The 20534-nt window shown below is 39.9% G+C and overlaps 1 protein-coding gene across 1 annotated transcript; it reads right to left on the bottom strand.

Annotated features, from left to right (window-relative positions):
- Positions 1-480: 480 nt before the first annotated feature.
- wnt3a (wingless-type MMTV integration site family, member 3A) lies at positions 481-12417 on the bottom strand. Its single transcript, XM_029453702.1, is given in 5 exon segments — positions 481-1022; positions 1123-1388; positions 7050-7291; positions 12295-12383; positions 12385-12417. Coding segments are annotated over 5 exon segments (1110 nt in total). The 3' UTR covers positions 481-542.
- Positions 12418-20534: the final 8117 nt, after the last annotated feature.

Genomic DNA, 20534 nt, shown 5'->3' with positions numbered 1-20534 from the left:
ATGCATGCTGTTGCGTGTCAGATCATGTAAATTGCCCATAAATGTTGTCAATCTTTGTCACAAAAACAAGTTATGATTAAACATTGAAGGAAATGTGACACTTTCAATGTATGCCCCGTAGACTTGAAAGTATTGGCAGTGCTGTACTATTCTCAACTAAAGTAACTACTTGGAACAGAAAAGGAAAAAGAATTCACCAATATGGTGTTTGTCATTTAGCCGACAGTTCTCCTACATCAGTACATGAAAAGTCTTTCGTCATCACTAGAGATATCAACATTGTTGTCATCATCGCCATCATCACGGTTCATATGGACAATGCTTTGTGATGTCAACATCTACTCAACACTTTTAGTTGATCAAGGCAGGGACCGGCTCTTTTTTAGCACAAAATGCAAGGCCGTTATGTCTTGCCACTGGAGTCCATGGAGAGGTCAGACAGCGTTACAGTCTCTCATGTCTTGTAGATAAGTTGCTGTATTTGTTCTTCTGCCTACTGAAGTTTTTCCATTTTGGTGAGAAAAGGCAAAAACCACACGTCCTTATTTGCAGGTGTGCACGTCGTAGACTCTCACACACTCCTGACAGATGACGTAGCAGCACCAGTGGAAAATACAGTGACACTTCTCCTTTCTCTTTTCAGTCCTTGTGTTATGACCTCGGCCGCAGCAGAGGAGGTCACACCCGTCTATGCCGTGGGACGTCAGGTTGCAGATGCGATCGCGGGTGCCAAAGGAGCCGGTCTCGGGATTGGGGTCACAGAAATTGGGTGAGCTTTCATAATAAACCAGGTCACGCTCTGTGGGGGGTTTGAAGTAGTTGTACTTGGGTCTCAGGGTCTCCACCCAGCCGCGAGACTCCTTATGTTTCTCCACCACCATCTCTGATGCGCTGTCATACTTATCCTTCATGTAGTCGCCAATAACTCGGAAGTCAGGCTGAGACCACCAGCACGTCTTGACCTCACAGCTGCCCGACAGCCCATGGCACTTACACTTCAGGAACATGTTGTCGTTGAGGGACTAAGATTAAAATAAAATAAAAGAATGTGTTAAACAAATATCTGAAAGTAGAAAAACTGCTACAACACATTCAGAAAACAGAGCTTTTTAGAAAACTCACCATTCTTCCTGCCTCATTGTTATGGCGGTTCATGGCCGAGCGTGCATCGGGGCGATTCTCCCTCGCATCAGCAAACTCTCGGGACACCATGCTCCCAAAGTCCACATCCTCGCTGCATCCACCCCACTTCCATCCCTCACCAGGGGGGCCCTTGTGGCGTGTGTCACATCCGCAGATGGTGGCTGAACCATCAGCGCAGGCACGGGTCACTGCAAATGCCACTCCCGCTGAGGCAATAGCATGAACAAACGCTGACTCTCGAGTGGCTGGAAAGAGAAGTTCATTTATCTGTAAGTCATAGAGCATTGGAAAAATACTCGGAGGCAACATCCTGCAAAGTGACGTCACGTGAGTAATGAGTCCCTAATGCTAAGGTTTATTTTCAGGACTCAATTTATAGAAAAGTTGTCCTATAATTGCCAGAGAATGTAGGTCACCACATGTTTATACGAATATAACATCTACTTGTGTTTGACCTTGTGTAATTGCATAAGCAAGACAATATCAAACAAACTATACATACTGTAGAGTCTATTTCTATTGTTGCCTTCATGTGTTCAGGTTGTATCTACCAAGATGTAAGGAAGTAATGTAATGTATTGTGTGTTCATTCAGCCCAGACATCAATCGTCCTGTCTCTGAATAAGGCCAGCAAGGCCTCTCTGCCTCTGTCTGACATAGCTAACTGATGACTCAGAGGGATCAGGATCTTCCAGAGAGATGAGAGGAAGAGACGGGGCTGACAGGCCTATAATTAAGAGACTCAATTAGGCTTTTGAAAGGTTAGGAAACTGCCTCACACTGTGGGGACAAATCATAGACACAACATGGGGATGGCACTGTAGCGTCCAGATATGCAATCCCAATCAACATTTCACAGTTATAGAAGAGGAGACATTGTTTGCTTCAGCACTCCCGGCTTTAACAGAATTCATTATGACAGTGATTTTGCCTTCAATATATGTACTTGTATGGTCTTGCTCAATCACAAGAAAGAGACAGAGAGAACATGATAAAGAATGTGGAAACACCAGGTGTAAATATGAAATGAACAGAGAGTAAAGCAATGGACAGAGAGGGTTAACGATCAATAGTGAAATTTTAGATTGTGTATCTGCATGTGTGTGTGTGTGTGCGTGTGTTTGTTTGTGCGATAAAGACATAAAGAGATAAAGAGGCAGTACATGCTTCTGTCTAAAGAACACAAATGACAGAGGGAAAGAAAGAAAAGAAAGGAGGAGTATAAAGCTAAATGGAGTAGGAGCTCCTCCCTTACAGCAGGTTCCAACCAGTTTGAGGACTAAAGGGCATTAGGAACAATGATGCAAGAGAAAAGGTCTTCTGGCATCCTCCACCACCCACTTCATACTGCTATTGTATACCCACAAGGTTACTAATGTTCACAATACATCTGAACCTCTGCTCTCCTTCCTGGAGTCCCACTTACTGCATCCACCACAGATCACTTCACTTGGCTATTGTATTATTTTATTCTGCAATAAAGGTAGCTCAGGGCAGAAAGATGTCTACAGTGATTAATTACACATCACCAAGCATCATCTAAAACCGACAAAGTATGTGCTTCATATTTTTTATTTTGGAGCTGTGAGTTAGTGTCCTACATTAATCTAAATTGTCATAGTTAGGAAAAAGCCTCTCTCAGCATATACAACTACATTTGTGTCAATTTAATTAGATTATTCTCTGCTATATAAGACTGTATTCTCAGCATAGAAATATAGTTGAACTCAGGGTGTCACAAAACATTAGTCAGTATTTATGAAAAAAGAAATGTGGACCTAAAATGGGACCCTGTGGAACTCCTTTGGAAACGTGAACTTATGGATGACTGGTAATGATGGTGTGGAGCATAAGGCGTGCAAGAGTTCAAATGGGAGAGGAAAAGAGGATTATCTTGGGATAAAATGAGCAAAGGAGAAGAATGGGGGCAAATTAAATACGTCCCGATGTCTCTGTGTGTGAGTGGACGAGCTAACCTGGAAAAGAAAATAAATATTTTGTTTTTATTGTAACCACTGACTAAAAGTGTTTCACATCTGCAAATATAGAACACACATGCTTTATGAGGAGAGTATTAGTCTATATATACACCTCAACACCACATTGTCAAACTGGTGCCAATTCCAAGGCACATTCTGTATTGTTGAAAGAAATTCACTTTGTATCAAAAAGCCAGCAAAAGTTATACAAATGATCACATTTTAAAATATTTTTGTGAACTTCTAGGTTAGAAGAACTACTGCTTGGTGTTTCATGCAACATATATAGGGGCTATCTACACCAGTAATAGAATTTACTTGACCTGGAAATACCAGCACTTACATTAATTGCTCGCCCATTCTTGATTTTACGACCAATTTATGGTATTTCAGGACACTCTTACTCCGACAATGCTCCTCCGCCAAACTTTGCCAGACCCTGGCAGGCCAAGTGGTCCCTACAACCTGCTGGGGGGTTGAATCCCCTATTGTGCTGCCACTGTCACGCTGTGTTAGTCCCACAATGGCCACAGATATTTTATATGAAATTTGCCCTGGCCGGTGATTAGTGGGGACCAAGTTAAGTCATAGCAACAGAGAACTATGCATTGGCTGGACCCCGCTTGTCGGCAGACGGGGAAATCCCTATTCAAATGGTTTAATAAAACAATCTAAAGGGCGTGTGAATGGGGAAAAGCACTTTTTCTCCTGCTTAATCTCATGGTTGCGAAGATATTGTGCTCTGAGCAGTGCCCAGCAGGGAGTGGGGCTAAGGTCCCCCCATCAACTCCATTTACCACACCCCTTCTTTCTTTCTTGCCCAGAGTTAATGATATACTGGTGTGCTAGTTTCCCTCCCCCAGAATGGAGAGACATACGTCTCATGAGAAGCACAGACCTCTTAGCTCATCCTAAATAGTTACACTTTCTCATCCTCAGGTCATAGGTCGTAACCCACATCCCCTGACCTTTTCCTAGTTAGTTTAGTTGGGACTTAATAATGTAGGCTCATTTATTATGTAGATTTCCAGGTAAACAGCGCTGGCAAGGCAGAGGTACCTAAGGAATTAAGGTTAGATAAGTCAGAGCTACAACAGTATGAAACTTTGCAATCCATTCCACATGCTTTATATATTACGTAATAGGAGTTTCCTGTAAACCTCATTTAAATTTAATGGTTTCAAGTAGAATAGTGACGGTGCATGTCTATACCTGTGTGGGTGGTAACACCTGCAAAATTGTGGCTGTCCACTTTTTGTAGCAAAGTTACCCTCACTAATTCTATCATATGACTCATAAACTGGAGCCTGATTATACCCATATAGTAGGTAGGTGTTCTGTAAATACAAAGAATGCAGAAACAGCTCTTGGATCGGCTCCACGGACTAAGAACACCTGCACAGCTTTCTATTACCTTTCATCACAGGCAGATTCCAGCAGTGCATGTTTTGACACTTTAGTTAATGTAAATTAATGAGTGCTGACGCAGACATAGCCTGGAGGTGGGGTTCGTGATTTGGGGTGTGGAGTGAGAGAGAGAAACATAGAGAGAGGATCAGGCCATGTGCAAGGGAGAGAGAACATGCACATAGAAGAAGTATGTGTCAATTTTAACGGCAGGAGGAACATAACTCTTTTATGTTTTGATGCATGTGGTTGGGTATGAGTATGCGTGACAGTGTGCGTTTAGATGGATGAGTGTTTGTGTATGATCACATTTGGCATGAGCATGTTTATGCATATGCATTTGAAAGGAGGTCGTGTTGGTGATCAAAGCGTTTTTTTCCTCAAGCAGAAACTCAAAAATCTTTTTCCATTCTGTTCTTTTTAAACTAGTCTCAACTAAATTCACAGAATGGCCTTCTTTTCTTAATAATCCATGTTTCTCATTCTTCTCGTACTTATCCAGTGCTTAATCCACCTCTGTAAAACAAACTTCTAATGTCCTCGGTGAAGGTGAAGAGGACATGGGCAGTGATGGGCTAACTGATAGGAACTAAGCCCCTGAAGCCTATAAAGGCGCCTACTCTTCCTTTCAGCTTTGGCCCCTAAAAAGGCAGGAGGAAACCGACACACAACAGTCTGAATCGCAGACAAACAGACACCAGTGAGGACAATGGCCCTGTTGCACAGACAAACACCAGCATCAATCAAATCCAGTGAAATGGAAGCCCTCTCCTACTAAGCCCTATCAAAGGCCTGTGAGCCCCTGAGTCACTCTCATTGGCCTCTGACAAAGGCACTTAATCCAGCCACTTTGACCTCTCACATTATTAAGGGCCTCAGTGACCTTAATCCAATCAAAATGATTTACTAAAGCCCAGTAGCTGCCTCCTCTTTCCACTCAGTACCCCTGCAATTTAGGCCTGGGAGGGGAGGCAATGGGAGAGATGTGGTGGCATTTTGCACCACAATAGGACTCGGATTGAGAACCCCTATCGTTAGGCACCTACTTGAGCTCAAGCCTCTTCTATCAACTGGCTCAGGAGTTTATTAAAAGCAATTGCCCTAAGTAACCTCCAACCCCCTGTGTTTGCATCAATCTTCTGTAAACTACGTGACAGGTTTAGATCTCCGACCCTCAACCCCTATATTTAGCACTCATTCTCAATTTTGGAGCTTGTAACTCATTTTAGAGTTAGCAAGAAGAGACATAGAAGAAAAAAACAAAAGACAAAAAAAGAGCGTCATGGAAGAGTATATTACAAAAAGCACCTGCTCTACTCACTGAAGACATTAAATACTTAAAGGTTTTTGAAAATACCCTCATTTGCTTTCTTGCTGAGAGCTAGAGGCGAAGATCGATACCATACACTCACATCTGTCCGTTAAATATGCCAGCAGACGGTTAGCTTAGCACAAATACTGGAAATAGGTGGAAACAACTTGGCTGGCTCTGTCTGAAGGTAACATAATCCGCCCACCACCACAGTGGGGATTTCTGCAGCCTGAGCCCATAAGTAGACCAGACTTGACATTCACTTAAAAGTATAATACATCATCACAGAATCTAATGGGAAAAATGTATTTTGAAAAACTCCAGTTTACAGCCTTGTGTAAGACACTTCAGAGGATTGCACAGCAGAACATTCACAGGGGATTCCCTCCTAAAGAAAACTCCAACAAGACAGAACTCACTCGTCTTAATTGTGTACATTATTTCATGCATACAGGCTGCTCAGAGCTTGTTCAGTCCAAAGTCTATTTAAACAAGGATTTGAAAGAGCAAAATGAATGATGCACGCAGGGAGGGCAGCTTTTCTTATGCAAATATAAGACGGAGAGAATATAGAATCGTTAATGGAAGAGTTAATCAGCATAGAGATACAATAAGACGCTTTCTTTTTTCAGTTCCAGTCTATTTGCAGGTGCTTTGAAGAACTAACTTCTAAGAAAGTACCAGAAACATAGTTTGGGGGCAGTAGGGTCAGACAGCGTCACCAAAGTAAAAGTATTGTAGGTGTAATGTTACGTGCAGTAACTAAAAGCTTTATACTTTCTTACCAATTCTTTAATTAAAAACTAGTTTTTTTTCTCAGGGGAATATGTTGCTGTTGTGTTTGTCATATATTTTCATGCATATGTTGATTCTTGAGACTTGACAGCCTCTTACTTTGATAATTGTACTCTGTTTATGGGCAAGTAGCACTTTTGCAAAAGCTGGTTTTGTCTGACCTTTCAAAAGCTGGTTTGGAAAAGGGGAATATGGTTGATCACTTTGATGTCTGTTAATCACAGATAATAAACCACAGTGATGGTGCCAAACTAAAACGCCAGGAATCTTTTGGGGGAGTTGAAACACGTATATATTGGCGGAATCTGCATGAAGCACACTGACTTGCATATGTGCACTATGATGACAATAAAGAGAGCACACTGCACATCTTATTACAATCCCCCATGCATGTGTTTGCTGTGTAACATTACCTTTATCTAACACTGGCCCAAAAATGGCCAGATTGTCATTGACTGTGGTGCAGTTCCAACGTCGACCTCGGAACTGGTGCTGGCACTCCTGGATGCCAATCTTTACCCCCTCTGCAACACTGGGCATGATTTCCACGTAGTTCCGGCAGAAGCGCAGCTGCTTGGGCACCAGACCCGGGATGCTGCCACAGAGGATGGGTTGAGTGCCCAGGGATGAGTACTGGTGGCCCACTGCTAGTGACCTACAAGGAGAGGGGAAGTCACATTGTCATGATTGCATCTTATCTGTCTATCTTAATCTATTGATTTAACTGCACTGAAGGGGAAGGCTAATTTCCCTCTCCAGGTGCAGGGTAATTTTACGTCTGAGTTTGATTGTGTGTGTTTATTAACTGTATCAGATGCTACCATTAGGCATCCATCCTTTATCCCTTCAACTACCCTCTCTGCAGACACCTGGCCTTTGTGTGTATTGAAATTGCAGCCCTCCTGCCACAGAAGCAGGCAGTGTTTCTGTCTAAGATGAAAGTCCACAATGCATCTAGAGGTCTTCATAGACCTTAAGCTGACAACTTGGAAAACTACACCTTGTTATTAACTGTCCGCACACTTAACAGGCCTTTGGCTTAGGGTAATAAGAGTGCAAACCCTACATTGAAACTTCAGAGAGTGTATTAAGTGTAACACAGAACCCAGCCCCCCCTTTTTTCCTTTGAGGAAGGTATTCTGGGATACAACAAGTGCAAACTTGGTTCACTGATTACATATCTCTGTCTCGTTCCCTTTATTGCTTTCTCTCTATCTTTCTGTCTTTATTTTCTGTGTCCTCTCAATTAGGACTTTTAGTAACTAGTAATCATAGAAATAGGATATCCATTGCATCATTGAATAGTGTGTAACTTATCCCAATTTTAAGAAACATTAGACTCTTCTGTGCTTGTACATTCCCACATCACAGAAAGCCTTATTGGCTCATACTAAAGGTGGGTAATTGGTTGGACTTGCATGTCAGCTCTTTATTAAAGCATGCATATAATGTTGTGTAAGCATTATTGTAATTTATATAAACAAATACATTTTCTATAAATGCATGACCCGCTGACCTGAGCTATTACATTTGTATTGATATGCCACCAAAAGCAATATTTTGAATTGATTATTTAATAGAGTTCCTATTATCTTTGGCAAGAGTATCAACAGAGTAGCTTGTTGGCAATCGAGACGAGTCTACATTTCACCTCAACTGTCTAATAAAGAGCGAACACTGGCAACAGTAATCTGCTGATCCTCCCCTGAGTGATATGGGCTCGATAATAGTTACTGTAGCTGTTACACAAAGGCTGAGCCAGAGCAGGTGTGCAGTCTTTTGCCGCTCAGTTAGCTCACTCTCTGTTGACCCGTTCACTGTTGTTCAAGGACTAATCGCTGATCACAACAAGATTACTAAAACTCCTGACACTGGCCTCAGGCTGCTTTCTTTAAAGGCTCACAGCCCAAGAAAAGATCTCCTCAGCCAACTGACCCCTGGCTGACCACTTCTGATGGCAGCAAAACACGTTGACCTTGAATGCCTCATGTATGACGGGGAAAATTTAAAGGCTGATTTAATTACATTTTTAATATTGCACTTTAATGATGTCTGTGGTCAAGGTGTGTGTAAGTCATCCGCAAGAGTGAACCAGTTAGCAAATGTCAGAGTTGTGTGTCACACTGGTTTTAACAGAATTGCTCGCCTTATTTCTACAGACAAGACCGCTCTAGTTAATCATAAATGAGACATCTAGTAAGCGAGCAATGGCAAGTTGAAAATGACTCCTGAGGAAATCGCATTTGTCTGCAGTTTGTCTGCAACATCCATCAGTAAACAAGGGCACTCCTATTACATACTGGCCTCTCTTTGGCCCTTGTCAGTCCATACACCCTGAAGCGCATATTTCCCGGCAGAAACCTGAGTCCACATCCCAAACTGGTGCAGACTTTTGGTTTGCCTCCAACAGGCACAACAGAGATGAAATGCAAAACAAAGTGTACAACAATTCATCAGAGGTTCATCATCGTGAGATGTTTACTGGGACTGAAGGGAGGTAAAAACAATTGCTGCAGGCCTGCATTCTTTACAAGTATTAGTCCTACAAGTAGTTGTCCTACTGTCAGTATGGTCTTGAACCGCCTCTGCTTTCTTTTCCTCTACGAGGAATAAATGTGACACCTCTGAGGTTGGGATTTACATCAACTCCATCATTGAGAAAGACTTTTGCATTAGTGAACGTTCACCAAATGTATCCCATCAGCAGAAAACAATGCATAATAAATGTCATATCGGTGTTTCCTCTTGGCCAGAGTCTGTAATGAGCCTTACTACTCATCAAGACTACACCTGGGAGGGTCTTTTTGAATCAGTTTCTGCCAGGTCATCTTGCTGAACTGTGCCACACAAAACCATCATGAGTCAATGTGCTTCATTAGCTCCACTCACGCACGTGTCTGTGTCTGTCTCAGAGGGTCTGAGTAATGCATGCCACCTCTTCCTGTGTTAGGAAATGGCCTAAGAGAGGAGGCCGGGCATGTTCCACCAGGGATGATTTATGATTGTTTTTAAGGAGCTGTTGAATAAAGAACAGCGATGTTGGACACCAGCTCTAACAACTATTTAAACTTAAATGCTGGATTAAGCATCTATTGAGTGCTTTTGCTTTCATTTTTTCCACTTCTTGAGAAATGTATTCATCCTCCTCACACCAGCTGCCCTCCTAAGAGACTCATATTCAGTGTAAGTGTTCAAAAAAGAAGATTAACTAATGTTGTGAAGGTTCAAGGTGTCAAATGAACACTTTAATGAAAACGGTCATAAATAAATACTTAAGTAAAGCATATATCATATTAAATTTTTGTCTCAGTATGACTTTCCCCCTCTCATCTAAGTGTATCCAGGGCAGGTTTAATGCATATTTCAGCAAGCCCAAGCAGGGTACCTTAGAATTACCACTTTACTCGTGGGCCCTGGGGCCCTGGGGCCTTGGAGCCGACTTTGACATCAAGAGAATATGTTTGGGAAAAGGAATGTGCGGCAAGCTTTCACCTCCAGGTATTTATCTTCTAAGGTGGGGTGGACTAGGGAAGGGGGTGGGGGGGTGGCGGGTTGCAGCCAGGCTATGTCATGGCAGGTCGAGTAGAGACAGACATGAACCTGTCTTAGTACATATCCCTATCCCCAGAGACTACTGTGGCACATCGGTTGAGTGTGATGCAGTTCCGATGGCCACTTGAAGCGAAGTTCAGCAGATTCTGTCAGCGAAACATCACAGGTTGCTTTTCACAGAAGCGAAAGCTCTTAAATAGCTGACATGCTGTTTGAAAACGGGAGAGACAATGCAGCCGTATTGAGCTCAATCCAAAAGGAACCACGTTATTTGACTTTGGATGAGTTGCTATGAAACAAAAAACACACCAGTAGTCTTGCAAGAAAAAAAAAGAACTACAGTATTAGGTCAAGAACGTTCAACTCAAGGTGACTTCATGTGTTACTTCTGCAGTCAAAGATTGTTTGTACTGGTAGGAGTGATACAGCAAACTTATTCCCGTTATGTTTACCTGCCACTCTTTTGCTTCTGTAGTTACACTCTTCAATCAAAGAGCTCACCCACACTCCAAAATCAAACCATCAACACATAAGTTAGTTCTCGACTTGCTGCAGTTTTGTTATGACAGAATGGAAACCTGCTTTCCATTGTGTCATTCAAAACTGGCTCCACAAAAAAAGAAATGAAAAAAAAAAAAGCTCTTTTGGAGATTGAAATTCAAAGCTTTTCTTTTTTTCTGTTTGCCAGTGTGCACGAGTGTGTTAAAACATGACACTGTACACACTGGCATCAAACAAACAAAAGTGCAAAAGATTCTCAAAGCAGGTGATAAAACACAACAAATATACTGTTGGTAGAGCATCCAGTGTGACTATATGCACTAACTTTTAGAACCAGGACTTTGGACTGGTTTGGGTCAGTTTTTTTCCACCCACTGTTATATCAGGATTTCCTTCCAGCTGTGAGTGTAATTAGTTTCTCATCAGTATTACCACCAGGAGCCCCATTAAGGGAAGTAGTACGGTACACCCAAAATCTAAGCAAAACCACATATTTAAAGATTTTATTCAAAATAAAACACGTATTAGTTGTTTGTTTAGCGGTAACAAGACATTTGGGATTGATGTGTGTAGCTGATGGATCAGGCTTTAACATTGTGAAACCAGACAAGAGGTTCTAAAGAAGATGAGACAGGATATTTATACAAAAAACAAAACGTTCCCAAAAATAGTGCTAAGTAGTAATGTTTGTCCGTTTCTTAAATACGAGGAATAGTTAGGACATTCATTTACAACCTCATTAGTGCATGCTCTGCAGTGACTGCGTTTATTGTATGATTTAAAGGGAAAAAAAAATGCAAGAAAGTGTTGCTATCACACTTCAAATTAATGAATTTGTTTGTTAAGCCTTCAGTTAAACTTACTTAACAGTGAGAACAGACTGTCCCAAGTCTGATAAGAAACAATAAATGCTTCTATTTCAAATGTTGTGATAGTTATCCTCATAATATTACCATAAATATTTTAAATTGCATAAAGAATAGACTACGCATATACAGTATGTTTTACATTATCAGTTTGTCCCAAGCATTAAGGTTAAACTCTGGGCAACATTTCATATTTATTCTGTGCCACTTTGACCCCATACACACATGAGTGGACGCGAGCGAGCGCGCGCGCACACACACACACACACACACACACACACACACACACACACACACACTAACACACACACACACACACACACACACACACACACACACACTTACAAGCACACAAACTTTGCACCTGCTGCAAATTGGTCTTAGTAAAATTGCATCGTTCATGCTGTAACTGTCGGTGTCCATAGCATTAAAAAATAAACATAACATTTAGTTAGAAACATGTTTTTTCGTCAGTTGTTTTGGTTTCTACAGGTCTGTTCTCTGATATAAATTTCAAATTAAAAGCGTGTTTTTCTCCTTAAATGACTATCCTTATCCTTTGCGCCTCAACACACATGATAATCGTCTCAAAACAACTTCCAGTGCACCTCAATGTTCCGCTGCTGTCAGAAACGAAATAACCACTCAAACTGACACACAAACGGATCAGCAGATACTTCTCAACATTTAAAAAAACATGTCACCATTCGTTCGAGGATATAATGAAAATATAACTTACCACCAGATGGGATAACTTGCCATGACATGCGTAAGCCCACAGAGCAACAGGAAACATCCAAGGTATATCATCCTTAAAGTTGAGCTAAAACTTCTCCAGCAGAAAGTCTACATGCGCGCTCATACGCGCACTGAGATTTTAACTAAAGATTGAAAAAAAAACGAATCTGCACTGATGGATTTTTATTATCCAAAAACACTGAGGGAGAATCTATCTTTCGCGACTACTCGTGGCAGAACTCGGGAGCCAAATATTAAAAGTTAAAAGCTGCTTGCTTTTTTTTAAGACCCAATCAGCAGGTATTGCCAAAGGGGGAATTCTGATGATATGTTCCCTCTGTTGCCTTGTCAGGCAGTTTGAACTCAGACAACAGAATGAGCTAATTTTAAGATGTGTTTTAGTGCTCATTGAGAATTGGTCGCATTAGCATGCAGTGTGTGTGATATATAATGTTGTTTAAAGGAGAGAGGGAGGGTCTGAGGGGTTTTAAATAGACATCGGAACCCCTGTGGATTGGTAGCTATAACAACCTGTCCGGATTTCACTCCCTGGCTTGAAGCTTCTAAAATGCAGAAATAAATATGTGTGAATTGCTTGAGACCATTATTAAGGTCTGAAGTCCTTTATTTGTGCCTGTTTGTCATGAATGTAAAATTAGAAGTTGAGAAGTTTTTCCTACGGTCTGGTGAATTCACCATGAACTGGATAAAACTAGATAATATGCTAAATTGAATTTTTTCCAAAGAAATCCTTAATGGTTTTGGCATATATTTAATTAATTTATTCTTTAAAGTGTAAAATAAAAATAAAATTATTTTTGCTTTCTGTCACTACACTGTTTGTTCTTTTAAATAATACTCTGAGATTGTAAAATGGCACAAAAAACCCCCCCCAGTGTCGTTAAGGTTCTTGTCATCGTAAATTAGACGCTTACTGAGGTGTAGGTCAAAAAGGCATATTTTGAGTATGAAACGTTTGTTCTTACATGGTATTACTTCCTGCACTGTTTTAACTGTGCTGTTAACAGCTTGAAGAGCCTAACTTTAAAGCTGCCTGCATGGTGAGCTGCCAAACAGTTTGTTCTAACGAAATATTCTATAAAAGTGGCCGCACCACTGAGTTTAAAAGGCAGTCTGTCTGTTTCCTTTTCTCAATGTCAAGTGGCTGTTGATAGCTGATCTAATAGGAGGTGTCTCCATTTATAGGCACTGATGCTTACTTGCAGATAAAAAAGTTGTGCAACATCAGACTAATGGGCTGTGTAGAGGAAAAACATTTCTAAAATGTATCACAAGAAATCAGTTGTCACCCCTTTTTTTTTTTAAACGGAACATTTTCACTGTTCATTGTTTTTAAGTCAAAATGTGTGGTTGTCTGTAGCATCGAGTAATGATACTAATACTACTAGTAAATTATAATATAAAAGTATATCAAATCAGTTTTTCAGTAATACTTCAGAGTACATTTGTGGATTGGAGGGACTGAAAAATAAAGTATGTTCACCCAAGGGTGATCATTTGACCAATGGCAGCATAAACTATTAATGTGCAGTTAAATTAAATCTGCATATTAATGAAGCTGCAGGCACCGTTTTTTTATATCGCTGTATAAGACAGCCAGCAGAAGCATTTAGCAGCAAAGCATGGATTCGTTTAATAGTTAATAACAGACAACTCTGTTGGTAGATTGGTAGACTGTGTATTTGTATAACAACTGTATCCAATTTTGTGTAGTTAATATCAAAACAGAAACGAATTATATTCCACATTTTTAATTGTAGCCTACTGTTTTGTTTTATTTGCTCTCTGATTCAACTTTTCTGTAAAATATTGAATTTAAGTTTACTTCACCTGTTGAAGCTAATTTGGAAATAGATGTTCAAACAACATGTATTCAGTCAAACCTGTCATTGTTCTCTAATTTCCCAAAAGTGTTCACATGCTAAACTTTAATGACTCGCCTGGAGGAGGCAACACATGGCGCACACGCCCTGAAAATTAAATATGTTAGCGCCATCTAGTGGACATTATTGTGCACTGCACCCCTGGCAAAAACACAACAAAATGATTAAACCTCAGATTACAATGAGGCTGAGGCATGCTATCTATATTTCTGCTTTTCATACAGTACAATACAGTAGAATGTTACACTTGAAAACATTTATTCAAGTACTGTACGTAGGTGCAATTTTGAGGTATTTGTACTTTGAGTATTTCCATTTTACTTCATACTATCATTAAATTTCAAAGGGAAACATTTTACTTTATTTGACAGCTATAGTTACTAGTTACTTTGCAGATGTTATATATACAACCTTTGATCTTTATAAAATATGATGGATTGCTGCAGATTATATAAATTAGTTCAAATGCGACCTCCCAGATCTGTTTGCAGGTTTAAGCATTAATAATAATATCTCCATATGCAGTAATATCTAATAATGACAGGATATGCATGATGAGTATTTTTGATTTTGATACTTTATATACATTTAGTTGATACCACTTTTAATTTTGTATCCAAGACTTTTACTTGTAATGTATTTTTATATTAAATTATTGCTACTTTTACTTAATCGTAAGGTCTGAACAATGTCATCAGGAATGTCTTTTGATTAATATTACTTTGATTTATTCCACCAAAATTACAATCAAAAGTACAGTTATAGTAAAATTGATTGTAGTAGTGATAATAATTGTATTATTATTATTATTATTATTATTATTATTATTATTATTATTATTATTATTATTATTATTATTATTATTATTATTATAAATTAGACTTACTACAATGACTCATATACCGACAACTGCTGCTGCTACTACTTTATACTAATAATAAAAATGTAACTACTACTAATAATCATCATCGAGTAAATATTTATTCTATAATGTTGTCTTTTTCAGACATTGCCACTAAATGACCATACACAGAGTGACTAACTGGAGCACTGCACAGAGGAGCCGGAGGGTTTGGGCAGCTGCAGATGGATACATCTGAAACTTGGCCTTTTTTCCTCCCCACTAGCTGTCAGCACTGGCACAGAGGCCAACTCAGCGAGGGTGTTAAATGCATGTGAAAAATGAGATGCCTGTTCAGTTTATAACTACTAACTGTAGATCATTTAATTCAATAAGAGATTTAATAAGTGCTAACACGTGTGTAAAACACGTTTAATGTTTGCATACCATAAAAATCAATCAAGTTTTATATAAAGTGATCACATAGTGCATACACTTTTCCAAAGACTGGATTATGTTGATTTCTTCTCCATCAACATGTTTCCCACCATGTTGTCTCTGCAGTCCATCCTATTCAGGTTTCACCCCTGAAACATGGACATCATGGCACCTCTGTGTGCCCATGTTGACCTCACTGTGACGATGATGTCATTTAGCAAAGTGCCGTTAGCAGCGAGTCATGTCCGACAAGTGACTCTTGTCATTGCTCTGCATCACAGGCCTCATTCAGACTCCCTCTGTTTGACAGAACGCAGCTTCACTAACATCATGCATTACACAAATATTGAACTAATCACATTTTCATTACTTCACTGACTTTTCCATGAATATTTTCCTAATGTGCCATGAAGCTGTTAATGTTAATTTGTGCATTCAAGTGTCTTAATGGGATGCAACTGGCAAATACAATTTAGTTTTAACCGCAGCTTCTACGCATAACAATTGAAAATCTTTGTTGTGTACAAATGTGACAGCACCACTAGATGTCAGCATTGTAATGGAATTACAATATCTATTGTCACTGTTGAACTTTTAATAGAAAGAAAATCTAAATTTGAAGCACATGTGGTCTATATATATATATATATATATATATATATATATAGTATATATATTATATAATACATTTATATACTTCTTTACAACGTTAAGGCAAAAGCATGTTTATTTGTATAGCACCTTTCAAGTACTTGTTTAAAGCGATGCATTAGAACAGCATTTAAAAACAATACAAATTAAATAAATCCAAATAGAATTAAATGACATAAATACATAAAATGAAAACACAATGAGTAAATACATATACGTGAAATTAAATAAAAATACAAAAAGTAATAGACCGGATATACACATACAATTTAATCCAATTCTTATTATTCCCCGGGAAAATGTGCTTGTGTCAAATATCAATCCAACAAATTTATATTGTAAAATAGTTTTGAGTGGCCAGTTTAGTAAATCACAGACATTAGTGGCACAACATGGAAGAATAGGAAATACAGTCTCAGCAAGTAGCTATCTCTAAGAATTTATTATCCAATCTCATCTGCTGAAAAGATGACAAAAAGCAGAGCAACTTGTAAACGACTCTTGATTCTGTTTGAATTTCAACCCTTCCAAGGGAAAGGGAGGACAGCTGTGCCTCAAAAAGCTGTGACACACCCCAAGAGCTCATACCTGGAAACAACTTATCACTTTCCCTTGTACTCCTCTGTTAGTCTCCAGACATGGGAACAAAGCAAAGGGTCTGCCTCGGCTTTGACGTTATCTGCAGGATGGGCATTACCACAGGCGTTGACGTCCCTATCTCGCCTGCTCGCCTTCTGGTAATAAAGGGTGTAAAAAGGTTTCTGATAAGACAAATCATGGGAGACAACTTCTAAATCTTAATGTAAACGGTCTTCGTAGCCTCTGAGGTCAGATTAGTTAGTAGCTTTGAGATACACACGTCATATTGTACTGTATGTTAGTGAAGCATGAGGATAGAGAGATGTTCAGTTCAGCCGGTTCAGATGATTTGGGCAAATTAAATGAAAAATCAGAATAAACAAGTGGCGAAACATAACGAATGCCGATGCTTCCATACAGCGTCCGAAAGTCAACAGATCTCAACCCAGTAGAGATTTTAGACTGACATGTTCCTCCTCACCATCATCAAAAACCCCCAGGTGATTCTACTGATGAATAGAGAATGAAACTAATCTAATCGGGGAGAGATTTGGACAACAGACTTTGCAAAATGATCAAAAACAAACCCTGAGATTTCTACAACTTTTGCTAATAACTCCTGATTTAGCACAGTTCAATTAAAAAATATATAAGATACTTCAAATCAAAATAAATGTAGAAATGAGAATTATCAGACTAAAAATAGATATGATATAAAAGCAAGTAGAACGAGAATAGCAAAGGGCCAAGGACGGATCCCTGTGGTATTCCATGAGTGTAATTGAGGATTAATAGTCACGCTAAAATGTCCTTTCAGAGATACAGTATCTTCATATATACCTGGTCAACTGTATCAAAAGCTGAAGCAAGATTTAAAAGCAATAAAACAGATGTATGGTTTGGTTTTAATCCTTTAATTTAAAGCGGTCCCAACTAACATTTGCGGCCAAGAGAAGCAAATAGGTGCACCTGAAGACCTACAATCATTTAGTCTGTCAGCATGTGTAGCCTGTTGAGTCTCATGTTGTCTAAAACTGAAGTCTTGGACTGTTATGGGAGCCTTTGGTCACAAGGTTTTTCCTCAGAGGGACTTTGATAGTTGTGTTAGAGCTGAGGTCACACATTTAGCAAGCGGGATGAAGCTCCGGAGGCCAGAATACAAGAAGAGACAGCACAGCTTTAATTACAGGAACAGCCCTGTGTGTCATATCAGGGTGCAGTGTTTTCTATCAACTGCTGAGAGAGAGAGAGAGAGCGTGAGGCTCCATATCTCCACCTTCTTTTTCTCTGGTCTTTTCCACACAATGACACTTTCCTCTGGGTCAGCCGAGGTCGCAATCAGCTGAGAGGGAGGCTGCACAGACTGCAGCTGCTCTGCTGAACTCTGTCTTGTTTCATTAACGCTAAGCAAAGCAGATCATACCATTCCATCAACACCACCTGCTGGTCAAGAGCACGACCCATTCACTATATGTCTACCATATCGTCTGTCTTCGCACAGCAACCTGTACTTTCCTGGCTCCAACTCTCCACATGTCACTACTTTTACTGTTGAGACTGTGTTGTGTCATTGTAGATGCTTTCTCCAGTGAGACGAAGTGAACCTGGATGAATGGCCGTGTTTGTTCAAGGGCAAATAGAAAATTGCGATTCTGTAAACACCATTCAAGCAGGGTGTTTCACAGGTTGCTAGGAAACCAAAGAGTGGATTGAATCATGCGGCTTTGGCAATAAAAAAAACCCAGTCGACTGTGGTTTGATATTAATGTCAGATAATAATGTCATTGTTTGCAAGACAGGAAATGTAATTGATGCTTGAATGAGCAAAGCTGTTCGCCGCCAACAGATGAAAAATGTTAATAAAATAAACCCAAAGATGCCTTCGGAAAGATCATTTCTTTAATGTCAGACCAAACTAAAGTTAAGGGATCACTTTTGGAATATCATGTTTAATACAACCAACCATTTCACCTTGTATTAAAGGTATTTCATGTTCCCTCCCACAGCAACACAACAGCAGCAGCTTAGCTTAGATGTGCCTACTTAAACACTTTCAAGAATGGACAAGCCGCCACATGCTCACATACAATTTGGCTCAAGTGTGTCATAACATGTCACTAGAAAATGTGCATGGACCATAGGTTACATGCCACAAATGAAGCACCGGGATTAAGTTCCACTATGGTGTTTTTTTTATAGCAAGGTGCTCCTTCTTTAAACTGCTACTACTGTTTTGGATTCTGCACAGAAAGTAAATCCCAGAGACAGTAAGTCTGTAATGTTCTAAACTCTGAGAACACCTTTTAGTGGTATCTTTTCCTCATTTAGTTACTTTTTTTGTTGGGGATTGTGATTTCCCCCCCCCCCCCTCCTTGCTCTCCTCCTTTAAAATGTATTCATTAGCAATATCTGATCTGTTTTGTCTCCGGGATGGGATCAAACCAACACAAGAGGATGACAGCGCTTTCACTGAGTTCACATAAACAACAGCTACCTCTCCAGCCCCTGAGTACAGACTTTTCAAGAATCCTGAATCCTGAGAACTGCTGCACATGGTGCACCCAACGCCTGAAACAGCAGAGTGGCGCAGACGCACCGTCAGCCTCCAAACCTAAGCCACAAATTATGTCTGGTACATGGAAAAGATCATGTGGCCCTGCAGCGGAGTAGGGGTGGTGAGAACGAGGAGTTTGGTGGTAACTGGGTTGGGATTGGACGGATACGATTTACATTCCTCTCCAGGGATGTGATATCAAGACAAGGTCAGACCAAGGCTAATACATAAGACTCTGAGGAGAGGGAGGGGAATCTAATCTTTGCACTTTACTAAAAAAAATTTTTTTTACATGTAGAATACAATACCATATTTTATGTTAACTCTGCATGTTGCACAACTTTCTACGAGACACAATCTGTCTTGCATTATATTTATTAACTTCATCTTTCTCGATCTCTTTATTTGACTCATTTATATGGACATGCAGCAGATGCCCTTCACACACTATGTGTCAAACACATGTACTGTAGGCTACATTGAAATGTTTTGAATGCATTTTAGGAGACTTTTTTTTTTTTTCCGGAATTCCTTTCAAGGAAATACCTCAAACTCCATCAACGTCCCAAAGCACATTCCAGCTCATTTAAATAGCCGATGCACAGACTAACCTCAATGCACAGAGGAGCCTCATTATAATTGCAAAAGAAATACAATACTGCAGGCTAACACTGAAAGTGTGAGTATTCTAGTCACACTTGGAGCTGAAACAAAGTTGATTTCTCCTACATTGTTACCTAAGGGTGACTTTCTCATGGACATCTGATACGACTATTTCCAGAAGAATCATTGTTACATTGGTTGTTATTGAAAATGCATTTTGATGATTTATATATGCATGTTAGCTTCTGATGGTAGAAGAGGGTAAGGGAGTATCTCCACCAGGAGGGAGCGAAAAATATCCCGACAGCCTAAAGAGATTAGTGTCCATTACCAAACAAATTTCTGCTACCACCTACAACACTTATGACAGGCCTCAGTTCAACCCTCATAGGAGCCCTGGTTAAAAAAAAAAAAAAACACACGCTTTTGTCCTCATGGCCATGTTCCCTCGACACCAGAATGAAACAAGCTCTGTTTTCCCGGTTGCCGGGTCTGAGAAGAGGGGGCGAATGTGTTTTAAGAAGGGTGTGGGAATCAATTATCCCACTCAAGAGACATGCAGGACCAGTGGGTATAGCTTGGGATTAGTGTCCATTCTTGTCATGTACCGACAAACCCTCCCGCTGATCTCCTTAAAACCAGGTGTTATTAAGAAGCATGGTCCTTACTGG

Source organism: Cottoperca gobio, chromosome 17 (assembly GCF_900634415.1).
Source record: "Cottoperca gobio chromosome 17, fCotGob3.1, whole genome shotgun sequence".
NCBI classification, from domain to species: Eukaryota; Metazoa; Chordata; class Actinopteri; order Perciformes; family Bovichtidae; genus Cottoperca; species Cottoperca gobio.
This window is presented reverse-complemented; position numbering and strand designations above follow the sequence as displayed.